This window comes from Nomascus leucogenys, chromosome 1a (genome assembly GCF_006542625.1).
Source record: "Nomascus leucogenys isolate Asia chromosome 1a, Asia_NLE_v1, whole genome shotgun sequence".
Classification (NCBI taxonomy): domain Eukaryota; kingdom Metazoa; phylum Chordata; class Mammalia; order Primates; family Hylobatidae; genus Nomascus; species Nomascus leucogenys.
The window spans coordinates 6,492,588-6,506,575 of NC_044381.1; the positions used below are offsets into that span (position 1 = coordinate 6,492,588).

Genomic DNA, 13,988 nt, shown 5'->3' on the forward strand with positions numbered 1-13,988 from the left:
AGTTCTCCAGTACTCGGAAGCCAGAATACTGAACCCAAGGTTCTTGCTAAATACCACCTGGGAACCTAATCAATGAAACAGGCAATGCTGGGAAATTGGCACCTGCACTTCTATCCAAAACTGCCATGCAGAGGCCTGGAGTCCATGGGAGTAAAAGACAAAGTAGTCTCCTCCTTTACTTGTGACTGGGGTGCCATTGCCAAGAGACCACTGAGAAAGTGTTGACCCTTTGTGGGCTCGAACATAGAAGGACATATGGCTTGGTCCTGTAAGGTAAAAGGAAGAAAGAACAGTTAATCTTTTTAAAAGGATCAAAAAAATAACCCACAATCCAAACCAGACTTCATAAAGGTTCATGCCTGTATGACTTTAAATATACTTACTATAAACCTAACGGAGGTTTACCGGTTTGGACACTTAAGTGTGAATCAACAAGGTTAAATAATGTACAGGAGAAAAGGCACAGACTCTAAACGAGAAAGCCTGTGTTAAGTTGGTCCTATCACTTAGCTGCTGCATAACATCAGGAATTTAATCTATGTCACAATTTCTTGAGGGGATTATATTAGAAAAAGCATATTGAAGTGTTGGCAAAACTGCAAAGTGCTATAACAGTACTGAATAGGACTGTCGTTATGAATGGAGTTGTAATTTTCAGAGTTGATCATGTAACACCTTAAAATATGTTTTACTCGTTTTTCCCTTCAAGCTGGAAAATATCAGCTGAGTTCTGAAAATTTAGTCATCACTGGGAACTTCCAAGGAAACTGATGACAGTAGCAGTCAAACTAAAACTAAAATAGATTAAACAAAAACACACCCTCAACCTAACTTATGAAATAACCGTAAATTTTTAAATCTCAGGGAGCAATCTCACACACTTGTGCCCACCCTGCTTCTGCTGCAAGGCTTCGCGGCAAACGCAGACCAAGTAAGTCCACGCTAAATCTGAAACTACTACTATAGTGTCCAGTCAAAGAAAGGTTTACAGGGCAGGGACTTAAAAGTATATTATTGAAGTAACGGTCTTCAAAACCAAAGCTTCTCAGGGAAAAATAAACCAAAAAAGAAGGAAGAGGCATCCTTTGGTATTTGGCTGGTGAAGATGAAAAGAAGCAAAAGAAAATTCAGGGTCCTGCAAGAAAAATCCAGTCAAAAAAGCTGAAGGAGATATATATTATTCATCCACACCAACACGAACTTAGTAAAGAATCTAGACTTTATTACACTGACAGAAAAGGAAGCCATTGCTAGAAATCTTACAAAATAGCACAAAAATGAGGAAGAAAAGGATAAACAGATCCATACAGTTATTACCAAAAAAAAGTATCAGAAAATTCCTCTTGGAAAAAAAAAGAAACAACCATGAAGCAGAAGAAAATGTTATGATCACACTCCAACTACAGATATATCCATACAAACATTTGGGGATATTTAAAACCCCACTGTGAATCAGAAATTCTTACTAGAAGGAAGAATTAAAACGACTGACTAGACTCAGAAAAGAAATAGAGGAAAAAGGCAAAATTACCTTAGAAATGAAGACAATTACAAGATGCCCAACAGAATAGATTCAAAGGAAAATTTAATAACAGGCATAAAGACAGGAGAAATGCTAAGAAAATTAAAATGGGAAAAAGCAAAGTAAAAAAGGTTAGCGATAGTGGTAAAAATGGAAGGCAGGTCAAAAAGAAATATTCATTTGGGACCCCAGAAGAAAACCAAACAACAAAACAGAATTAATATTTAAAACTGTAATCCAAGAAACATTCCAGAAATAAAAGGAGAGCTGAGTCTACACATTGAAAGAGACTACCAGGCACCTTAGAATATTAACACAGAACAAACAACTTCAAGACATAACCTAGTAAAACTATTAGATTTCAAAGAAAAAAAAAATCTTCAAGGTCTTCAGTAAAAAGTTTGATCAAGTATCTTACAAAGAAAAATTACATTGGTATCAGACCCCAAAAACAATATATAAAACAAGGCAACAATGGAACAAGAATTTTTTTAAACTCAATATTGGAAAATGTGAACCAACAATTTTATGTCCACCAACTTGTCCTTCAACTATCAAGATTATAGAAAACCAATTTTAACCACACAGAAACAGAGCACTCATGAGCCCTTCTTCAGAAACAGTCTAGAGAATAAGAAACAGTCTAGAGAATAAGCTTCATCCAACCAAGAGATAACTGTACAAATTCAGCAAAAGAACTTTTTCTTGAGACAGGGTCTTGCTCTATCACCTAGGTAGGCTCGAGTGCAGTGGCGTGAACACAGCCCACTGCTCTATCACCTAGGCTGGAATGCAGTGGCATGAACAGCCCACTGCCAGCCCACTGCTCAACCACCTAGGCTGGAGTGCAGTGGCGTGAACATAGCCCACTGTTCTGTCACCTAGGGTCGACTGCGGTGGCGTGAACACAGCCCACTGCTCTATCACCTAGGGTCGAGTGCAGTGGGGTGAACACAGCCCACTGCTCTATCACCTAGGGTCGAGTGCAGTGGGGTGAACACAGCCTACTGCAGCCTTGACTTCCTTGGCTTGAGCAATCCTATTGCCTCAGCCTCCCAAGTAGCTGGGACTACAGATGCATGCTACAAACCTGGCCTTTTGTTTTGTTTTGTTTTGGTAGAGATGGGGTCTCCCCGTGTTGCCCAGGCTGGTCTTGAGCTCCTGGGCTCAAGCCATTCTCCTGCCTCAACCTCCCAAAGTACCCCCAAAGTGAGCCACCACACCTGACCAAAAGAACTTATTATACTGAGGATTTTAATATATCCAAATGTATTACAAAAACACTAAGGTGAAGGTATAAGATAAATATACAAATGTTACATGTTGTAACAAAAATTGGATGGAAAATGGGAGAGAGAAAGAGGAAAATAGAATAAGCATGCTGTTGTATAGGTTAATTGATGGGAGTTAAAACAATACCTTTTTTTTTTTTTTCTCTGAGATGGAGTCTCGCTCTGTGGCCCAGGCTGGAGTGCAGTGGCGCAATTTCAGCTCACTGCAACCTCTGCCTCCCGAGTTCAAGTAAAATAATAGAGAATTAAAACAAATATAAACATTCATAAATGCCAGAAAATAAATGTTTTAAAGAGCACAGAAGACACCTCATAGAAAAAAGGAATATAACAAATAAAACAACACATGTAATTATAAAATACTGTGACAACTGAGGCCAAATGTATGAGTAATAAAAATTAATGTAAATAAACCTAACTTACCCACTAAACGAAAAACAATTTCAACTTGGCTTACAAAACCAAGCCCAATCACATATTGTATGTTTCCTGAATACAGAGAGATACAGAAACGGTAAATAAAGGTATGAACAAAGGTATTTCAGGCAAGTGGAAATTGTTTAAAAGTCCTATCTTACTTCTCAAAACACAGAATTCAAGGCAAAAGCATTAAATATAAAAGGGGCACTTTTTAATACTAAAAGTCACAATTCACAACGAAGACATAAAATTGTGAATATCTATGCATCAGATAACATAGCAACCACTTTATAAAGAAAACTACAGGAGACGTATAGAAGATATATACATATACACACACAAATAAGAGACTCCAATATTCCACTCAGTACAAGACACGTCAATTGAGCTTTGTGGGGTGATGGAAATGTGTTATATCTTCATAGAGATGAGGGTTACATGGGTATATATCTGCTTTTACCAAAACTAACTGAACTGTGTAAGATCTTTACATTTCATTGTATGTAAATTAGGCCTTGAAAAAAATTAAGTAGGCAAGGGGAAAAGTTATATTTAAAAATACTTTTCAGTCATGAAAATCCCAGACAACTTTCTATCAGGGGAAGAGTACTCAGAAAAAAAAGTATAGCGTGAACAGTTGTAGGAACAGTTGAAGTGAACTTCCTATATTAGCGTTCTCCAGAGAAACCAACAGGATGTGTACAGAGACACGAGAGAGAAGAAAGAGAGAGAGAGAGAGAGAGAGATTGAGATTTATTTTAAGGAACTGGCTTACATGATTGTTGAGGCTGGCAAGTCCAAAATCTGAAGGATAGGCAGGCAGGCTGAAGAAAAAAGTCACAGTATGAGACTGAAGGCAGTCTGCTAGCAGAATTCCCCATTCCCTCTCCTTGGGGAAGGTCAGCCTTTTTTTCTTAAGGCCTTCACTGACGGGATGAGGCTCACTTGCATATGGAGGGCAATCTGCTTTACTCGAAGTCCAGTGATTTGCATGTTAATCTTACCCAGAAAATATTTTCACAGAAACATCTAGGATAGCATTTGACCAAATACCTGGGTGCTGTGGTCTATCCAAGTTGACACATAAAATAACCATCGTACTTCCCAAAAAGACATTAGAAAGGGAGAGACCATCCTGGTTTGCTCACTTTTTAAAACACTTCACAAGCAAGCAAACTCTTTACAGCTTTTGAAGATGACAAAATGTCATTATGTCTTGACATTTCTCCTCCTCCTTTCTCAAGCATCTGTCTCCCTACCTAAGCCCAAGTAGACTGCTTTAAAAGAAAAACAATTGCTAAATTTAACAATTCAACACATGTCTTGAGTACCCATCAAGTGCCAGTGATTATACTGGATGCCAAGAATACAGAGATAAATGAAAACCCATTCATGTCTGCCTCCCTTTAATTCTAAAGGAAAACAAAGACATAAACTACATAATCGTGATACAAGATGGTCAGTGTTACAACAGATATATACAAAGGGAGGAAGAAGTGGGAGGATGGCAGTTGCTCACTTAATTGGAAATGTCAGGAGAGGAGGGCAGAGAAGTCTTCATATTTTGCCAAGAAGAGAAGGGTAGAGTCTGGGTAGGAGGTGGTATCAGTACCAGAAGTAAGAGCGTGTATTGGGCACAAATAAGGGTTGGATGTGGCTATGTAGTGCAAGGGGAGTACTGAAAAAAATCCTGAAATATACACAAAGTCCAGACTACTGAAGACCTAACATGCTTTGCCAAGGAATTTGAACTTACTCTCCAGGCAATAGGAAATCCATCAAAAGTTTTGTAATAGGGAAGTGACATAATGAAATCGATATTTGAAAGATAAACTGGCAGCACCATAAAGAATATCCTAGAAAGAAGTTTTACAGGCCAAAACTAAGTTAAGAAGCTGGAAGACCTAACTACTAGTTTTAAAGATGGAAAAGGGAATAAAATGTACCAAAAAAGATAAAGTCATAATGCCAGGCCAAATGCTACTGGATCTGACAATGAACCAATATCTGACACTAAAAGTTTTTCAGTAAATCTTAAAAATCATAACCAGTCTCAACTTCTTTGAGAAACAATGTAAGGCTCCTAAATTGCTGGTCAATTTAAGACTTAAACTTTAGGGTAAGAAAAAACACATGCAACTTATTAAAAGGTTTAAGAAGTGAAGGAGCAGGAAAAAAAGACGGTCATATGACTTACCTATTGTTTAAAAGGTCAACTTTATAGAATCCCAGGGAGGGATGAATTGAGAATATTATGTTATAAGGTATCTGTACTACCATGAAGCAGTACAATGTTATCGGAGAGCAGACTTACTGCAAGCTCCACAGCAACCACTAAAATAAGTATAATTGATATGGTAAGAATATAAAAAAATAGAGCAATATACAATGCTCAGTTAAAACCTGAGAAGACAAGTACAATACAGGTCAGAAACTCAGATTTTCATATAACAAAGCACACTAGAGAGGGAATGAGGTAAAATAAAAACTCATTTTTCCTATTCTTAATTGATCTAACAGATAACAGTTTTTCAAAATAATAGCAACAATGTATGTGGTTATGTATACTTATATGTGTGCATTGTGTGTACATACTGCATATGTGCACACACGCTTCTGTATAAGTGAGATAAATGCTAGCAATGTTACAAGAGACTGGACGGAGAAATTAGGATTATTTTGATATTATTAAGTTATTCATACTCTCTGATGCAGAATAGTATTATTTAAAAGTGGGCTTGCACAGTTGTAAATGTATATTGCAAACGACAGGGCAGCTACTAAAAGAGGTTAAAAAAAAAAGTAGTGTAACTGACATGCTAAGAAAGGAGAGAAAACCAAATGATATAAAATGTCCAATTAAAACTACTAAAGGCAGGAAAAGAGTGGAAGATAAAAACAGGAACAAAGAACAAGGGCAACAAATAGAAAATAGTTAACTAATATGGTAGCTATTAATTCAACTATATTAATAATCACTTTGAATGTCAATGTCTAAACATACAAATTAAAAGACAGAGTGTCAGGGTGGATCCAAAAACAAGGCCCCACTATGTGTTGTCTACAGAAAACCCATTTTAACTATGAAGGGACACAGATTAACAGTCAATGGATGGAGAGCATTATACCATGCTAACACTAATCAAAAGAAAGTAGGAGAGCAATATTAATTTTAGACAAAGCTGACTTCTAAAGCAAGGAAAATTAGCAGGGATAAAGAGGGGCAGTACATAATGATAAAGGGTCAATTCTCTTAAGACATAACAATCTTTAATTTGTATGTAGCTAAGAATAAAGTGTCAAAATAGTTGACAAACTCATACAACTAAAGGAGAAAGACAAATTCACAATTACAGTCAGAGACTTCAACACCCCTCTGTCATGGAAAAATTCAAAAGGCAGAAAATCAGTAAAAATATAATTGAACTGAACATCATCATCAATTGACTAGATCTAAGTGACATTCATAAAGCCTTCTTCCAACAGCAACAGTATGCACATTATTTTCAAGCATACTGCTTGAAATGGAACATTCATCAAGAGAGACCACATCCTGTATCATAAAGCACACCTTAACAGATTTAGAATAGAATTCATACAAAGTATGCTCTCAGACCACAATGAAATTAAACTAGAAATCAATTATCAGAAAAATAGCTGAAAAATCAAATTATTTGGAGATTAAAGAACACATTTCTACATAACAAATGGGTCAAAAAAGAAGTCTCAAGAAAAATTTTTAAATACTTGAAACTAAATTAAAATGAAAATTCAACTTAAAATTTGTGGCATGGAACATAAGCAGTGCTTAGAAGGAAACTTATAGCAATGAATGCATATATTAGAAAAGATGATTTAAAATCAATAATCTAAGCTTCCACCTTAATAAACTAAAAAAGGAAGAACAAATTAAATCCAAAGTAAACAGAAGAAATAACTAGAACAGAACTCAATAGAGAAAATCAACTATAATCAAAAGCTAGTTCTTAGAAAAGATCAATAAAATTGATAAGCCTTCAGCCAGGCAGAGAAAAAAAGAAAAGATGTAAATCACTAATATGAGAAATGAAAGAGGGGACATCACTATAGATCCCATGAACATTAAAAGGATAATTAAGGAATACTATAGACAAATTATATTCCCATAAATCTGATAACCTAGATAAAATGAACCAATTCTTTAAAAGACACAATCTGCCAAAGTTCACACCATAAGAAATAGACAACCTGAACAGGCCTGTATCTATTAAAGAGTCAATCAATAATTAGTAACCTTCCAACACAGAACCTACCAAGCCCACATGGGTTCATAGCTGAATTCTACCAAACATTTAAGGAAGGAATTATACTAATTCTCTACAAAGCTTTTCAGAAGACAGAAGCAGAGGGAATACTTCTTAACCCATTCTATGAGTCCACTATCCTAATACCATAGCTAGACAACAACAACACAAGAAAACTATAAACCAGTATCTCTCATGAACATAGATGCAAAAATCCTTAACAAAAATATTAGTAAATCAAATCAACGATGCATAAAAGGTTTTATACACCATAACTAGGATTTATCTCAGGTATGCAAAGCAGTCCAACACTTGAAAATCAATTAATGTCATCTATTACATCAAAAGGCTAAAAAAGAAAAATCACATGCCCATATCAATATATGCAGGAAAAGCAACTGACCAAATCCAAGACCCATTCATGATAAAAATTCTCGGTAAACTAGGAATAGAGGGAACTTCCTCAGTCTCATAAAAAACATCGACCAAAAAATGTATAGCTAACAACATACTCAGTGGTAAGAAACTAGAAGCTTGTGCAGATCAGGAACAAGGCAAAGATGTCTCCTCTCACAATGCCTTGTAAAAATCAAACTAGAAGTCCCAGATGCTGTAACAAGTCAAGAAGTGGAAATAAAAATTATAGATATAGGGAAGGAAGAAATAAAACTGTCTGCAGATGATAAGATCGTCTATTTAGAAAATCTTAAAGAATAGGCTGGAAGCTGTGGCTCACGCCTATAATCCCAGCACTTTGGGAGACTAAGGCAGGCAGATCACAAGGTCAGGAGTTTGAGACCAGCCTGGCCAACAGGGTGAAACCTCGTCTCTACTAAAAATACAAAAATTAGCCAGGTGTGGTGGCGTGTGCCTGTAATCCCAGCTACTTGGGAGGCTGAGGCAGGAGAATCACTTGAACCCAGGAGGCGGAGGTTGCAGTGAGCCGAGATCATACCACTGCACTCCAGCCTAGGTGACAGAATGAGACTCCATCTCAAAAAAAAAAAAAAAAAAAAAAAAAAAGGAGAAAAAAGAAAATCTTAAAGAATCAACCAAAAAAAAAAACAAAAACAAAACTAAATCTCCTAAATCTAACAAGTGATTATAGCAAGGTTGCAGGATACAAAGTTAATAACATGAAAGTCAGTTGCTTTCCTATATACCATCAATGAACAATACCATTTATTAATACATTGGCACTCCCAAAAAAAACTACTTAAAAATAAATCTAACAAAATATATATAAGGATTACATAAGGAAAACTACAAAACTGATGAAAGAAATCAAACAAGATAAAAATAAATGGAGGGATATTCCAACATGGATAGGAAAAGCCATTATTGTTAAAATATCATTTCTTCCCAACTTGATCTACAGACTCAATACAATCCCAATCGGAACCCCAACAAGTTATTTTGTGAATATTGACAAACTCATTCTAAAGTTTACATGGAAAGGCAAAAGACAAAACACAATACTGGAGAAGAAGAGTTGGAAGACTGATACTACCCAACTTCAAAACTTACTATGTAATTACAGTGATCATGACAGTTGTGGTATGGGCAAAAGAACAGAGAAATTAGTCAATGGAAAGAACAGTTTGGCAGTTTCTTACAAAGCTAAACATAGGCTTACCATATATAATATCCACCAATCACACTCCTAAGCATTTACCCAAATGAGTTCAAAAACCTGCCCAGGAATCTTTATAGCAGCCTTATTCAAATACGGTTAACTGCTGTACATCTACACAACGGATTATTCAGCAATAAAAAGAAATGCCCTATCAAGTCACAAAAAGATATGGAGGATCCCTTAAATGCATACTTCTAAGTGAAAGAAGTCAGTCGAAATAGGCTACATACTCCATGATTCCAGCTGTATGATACCTGGAAAAGGCAAAGCTACGGAGATAACAAAAAGACCAATGGTTGCTAGGGAGAGTGGGAAGAAAAGAGAGATAAACAGGTGAAGCGCAGGGCATTTCTAGATGGTGAATCTATTCTGTATGATACTGTAATGGTAGATACATGGCATCACGCATTTTTCTATACCCATAGAACTACACAACACGAAGAATGAACCCAAGTGGGAACAACAGGCTTCAATTAATAATAATATATCAGTGTTAAAACTGGCGCATCAGTTTTAACAAATGCACCATACCAATGCAAGACATTAATAAGGGAAAATCGGGGGGCAGGATATGAGAACTCCGTAATTTCTGCTTAATTTTTCTGTAAACCTAACATTGTTCCAAAAAATAAAAATAATTTTCATTTTTGAGACAGGGTCTTGCTCTGTCACCCAGGTTGGAATGCAGTGGTGCTATCAGCCTTGACCTCCTGGGCTCAAGTGATTCTCCCAGCTCAGCCTCTCAAGTTCTCAAGTAGCTGGGACTACAGGCATGCACCACCATGCCCAGCTAATTTTTTTTTTTTAATTTTGTAGAGACGGGATGTCACTATGTTGCCCTGGCTGGTCTTGAACTCCTGGGCTTAAGCAATCCTCCTACCTCAGCCTCCTGAGTAGCAAGCATGAGCCACCATGCCTGGCCTATTAAATTTTTGTTAAGAACTCATAACCAGCTTCGGCCGGGAGTGGTGGCTCATACCTGTAATCCCAGCACTTCGGGAGGCCGAGGTGGGCAGACCATGAGGTCAGGAGTTCAGGACAGCCTGACCAACATGGTGAAACCCCGTCTCTACTAAAAATACAAAAATTAGCCAGGCATGGTCGCACACACCTTTAATCCCAAATACTCAGGAAGCTGAGGCAGGAGAATCACTTGCTGCCAGGGCAACCCAGGAGGCAGAGGTTGCAGTGAGCCGAGATCGTACCACTGCACTCTAGCCTGGGCGACAGAGCAAGACTCCATCTCAAAAAAAAAAAAAAGAAGTCATAACCAGCTTCAGTTGATTTTGGAAACATCACAGGCTCTTCCTAAGTTGCTGGTTCCTGTGATATATCTAAGGGAAAAACATACATGCCACTTATTAACAAGTTTAAGAAGTAAAGGAGGGAAGAAAAAACTATTATATGACTTACCTGTTGCTTCGAAAGTCAATTTTATAGAATCCCAAGGTGTCTGTTCTTTGGATATGAGTCGGAAATGAGCAGGATTTCTTGGAGAAACTTCTGGGGCAGGAAGATACCAGTTTTTCCTATTTAGAAAGGAAGCTTCAATATTTAGGGTGCTTTATTATTTGATAGCTATCTGTAACTCACGGAACTGTTCAGCATATATGAACACATTTTGGGGTATGAAAATAAACTGACAGACATGATGAGCAATGCCAACTCCAATAAACTCAGGTTATTTTGTAATAAAGCCTTCCCAATGTTAAGAACAAAGGAGTAACCTAGGTGATCTTGATTCCGCCACCCATCCTATTTCTTCTTATCCAGTCCTTCACTGCCACGCTATAAAATCTTCCCAGAGAAAACAATTTTTTTATTTTTTTAATTTTTTTTATTCTTTTTTTTGGTGAGATGGAGTCTTGCCGTCGCCCAGGCTGGAGCGCAGTGATGCGATTTTGGCTCACTGCAGACTCCGCCCCCTGGGGTTCACGCCATTCTCCTGCCTCAGCCTCCCGAATAGCTGGGACTACAGGCGCCCACCACCTCGCCCGGCTAATTTTTTGTATTTTTAGTAGAGACGGGGTTTCACCATGTTAGCCAGGATGGCCTCGATCTCCTGACCTCGTGATCCGCCCGCCTCGGCCTCCCAAAGTGCTGGGATTACAGGCGTGAGCCACCGCGCCTGGCCAATTTTTTTTTTTTTTTTTGAGAGACAGAGTTTTGCTTTTGTTGCCCAGGCTGGAGTGCAATGGTGCGACATCGGCTCACCACAACCTCCACCTCCCAGGTTCAAGCAATTCACCTGCCTCAGCCTCCCTAGTAGATGGGATTACAGGCATGCACCACCATGCCCGGCTAATTTTATATTTTTAGTAGAGACACGGTTTCTCCAGGTTTGTCAGGCTGGTCTCGAACTCCCAACCTCATGTGATCCACCTGCCTTGGCCTCCCAAAGTGCTGGGATTACAGGCATGAGCCGCCGTGCCCGGCCACAGTTTTTGAGATAGATGCTTACTGGCTATTATATTAGTTAGAAGGGCCACCTTTTCTAACCACTCAGGTTTCTAGAGAAAAGATTTTTAAAATGTGAAAAAGCAAAACTACTCTTCTGAGTGCTTTATTCCACTAAAAAAAAAAAAAACAAGTTTCATCATGATAGAAAAAACAGTACCAACAGCACTGAACTTGTATATTAAAGGATGACAGTTTAAATGATAAGAGTACTGATATGGTGACAAGACTTGAGAACAAACTAACCTCCAACTTAAGCAGGAAAATAATGAACCAACCTGATCAGAAAGTGCACTGGAAGATACCAAGGAAAACCACAAAGAGGTGCATTCTCCTCACAGTGAGCTCGGATGCTGTCATTGATCTCAGGAATGTGAGGGGTTATGTGAGAAATTCCAGTATAATCAAACCCATTGATCCATATTCCAGAGTCCTGTTTAACTGCATTTCCTTCCAAGTCATGGAATGTTCTAGTCATATGCTGAAAAAAAAAAAACAAGACTAGTGAAAAAACTGTTTCAACTAGTACACCCACATTCCCACCCCAGATTACAAAAATGACAATACCAAGAAATGATGTGGATATGGAGCAAGTGAATAAGACACTGAAGGTTTCTAAGGTACTGCTAGGGTTATTTGAAACTGGAAAATAGATATATAGATTATTGTTTTATTGAATCTTCCAAATATATTTAGGTTTCCTATAAAATTTTTTGAAACTTACTATTTCAGACTTAAAAGACGTGAATGTTAGAGCTCCTTTTAGATAAGGATTTAAAACAAATACATCCTAAGCACATAAACACACACTCATTTCCCTATTAGTGTTTTATGAAGCTAATTCATGTGCGGAGAAAAGTGGGAATTGCAGCTCACCACTAGATGACAGCCTTGTGCCTAACAGAATTCTATGAAAAGGCACCGTGCTCCATTTGAAATAGCTTTATTCACGGCAGAAACCAGCCTGAAGAATACCAATCAGGAAAAAAAAAAAAAAAATACTGCATAAGGCAGGGGCCGGCAAACTGCAGCCAACAAGGCAAACCGTCCACTGACCGTTTTTATATATACGAACTGTTATTTGAACATCACCACACTCATTTGTTTGGGTATACTCTATTGCTGCTTTCGCTCTGTTTCACTGCAACAGACTGTATTGCTGACAAAGCCCAAAATATTATCTTGTCCTTTATAGGAAAAGTTTGCCAACTTCTGGCACAGTGGAAGAGAACCCCCAAACAAATCAGAAAATGACTTTTTAAAAATAAAAATCTGGCTTTTCCTAAGTATTACTGACATAATTATAAAACTTAATACATCATGAAAAACATACTGAACCTCCTAAAAAAAAATCTGTTCTTAAGGTTTTACAAATTGTAAAATCTCACATCAAGTTTATCACGGTGTCCTTCAGGACTATAACAAGGAATTGCTATTTGGCCCCTTTTCAAAACCGCCTAAGTTCAAGTATTTTTAATTTTTTAAGTCCTTGAATAATTATCTAGGTATAATTCCTCTGGCATTTCTATTTGGCTAGATTAGGTTAGATATGACTCTTGCCCTTAAGGATATATGTTATCTTGAAGCAGGATCTTTCACTTAGGATAAAATACAAATAAGAATTATGCAAAATACACAATATATTAGTATGTGTTCACAAACATGAGAAAGGGATGGGTATAAGGCATAAGATAATTTGTGTAGTATGAAAACTTTTAAAAACAATTTAGAAAAACTAACAATTTAGCCATCTCTAACAGAGATGACTAGAATTGAGGCTTACTGCTTTATAGTACCAGGTCTAAAAAATTTGAAGAAAAAGGTGAGATCTAAAATAAGTCCTCAAACTGGCCAGGCGTGGTGGCTCACACCTGTAGTCCCAAGCACTTTGGGAGGCCAAGGTGGGCAGATCACCTGAGGTCAGGAATTCAAGAACAGCCCGGCCAACACAGTGAAACCCTGTCTCCACTAAAAATACAAAAATTAGCCAGGTGTGGTGGCGAGCACCTGTAATACCAGCTACTTGGGAGTCTGAGACAGAAGAGTCACTTGAACTGAGGAGGCAGAGGTTGCAGTGAGCCACTGCACTCCAGCCTGGGCAACAGACCAAGACTCCATTTTAAAAAAAAGAAAAAAGAAAGTAAGTCCTAAAATTCACTTTATTAAACCCTTTCTAAGTTATAGTTTCACTATCACATATCACTTTGAATGTTACTTAAGATTAATTTTACTAGCATTTCTAAATATCAATTTTGCCAGTTGACAGTTTAGATTTTACTCAGCCTGTATACATTTTTACAAGCTATATTTCTAAAAACTCATTATTCCATAATAAATATTTGCTCCTGTTTTTCCAAATAGATGCAGTTTTATAATTT

At 37.4% G+C, this 13,988-nt stretch overlaps 1 protein-coding gene across 3 annotated transcripts in view; it reads right to left on the minus strand.

Moving 5' to 3' along the window:
* The window catches only part of ERMP1 (endoplasmic reticulum metallopeptidase 1), a 54,479-nt gene that overhangs the window by 8,276 nt on the left and 32,215 nt on the right, over positions 1 to 13,988 (minus strand). For 2 of the 3 annotated variants that reach the window (XR_004029626.1, XM_030810393.1), the window contains exons 12-14: positions 11,889 to 12,091; positions 10,567 to 10,682; positions 103 to 266 (exon numbers count right to left, since the gene is read on the minus strand). Coding sequence is in view for 1 of the 3 variants with exons in the window: in XM_030810393.1 (XP_030666253.1) it covers positions 103 to 266; positions 10,567 to 10,682; positions 11,889 to 12,091 (483 nt within the window). In the remaining 2 variants the exon portion in view is untranslated. Of the gene's footprint in view, positions 1 to 102; positions 267 to 4,009; positions 4,059 to 10,566; positions 10,683 to 11,888; positions 12,092 to 13,988 lie in introns of all 3 variants that reach the window. The other variant, XR_004029632.1, reaches the window with a different exon arrangement.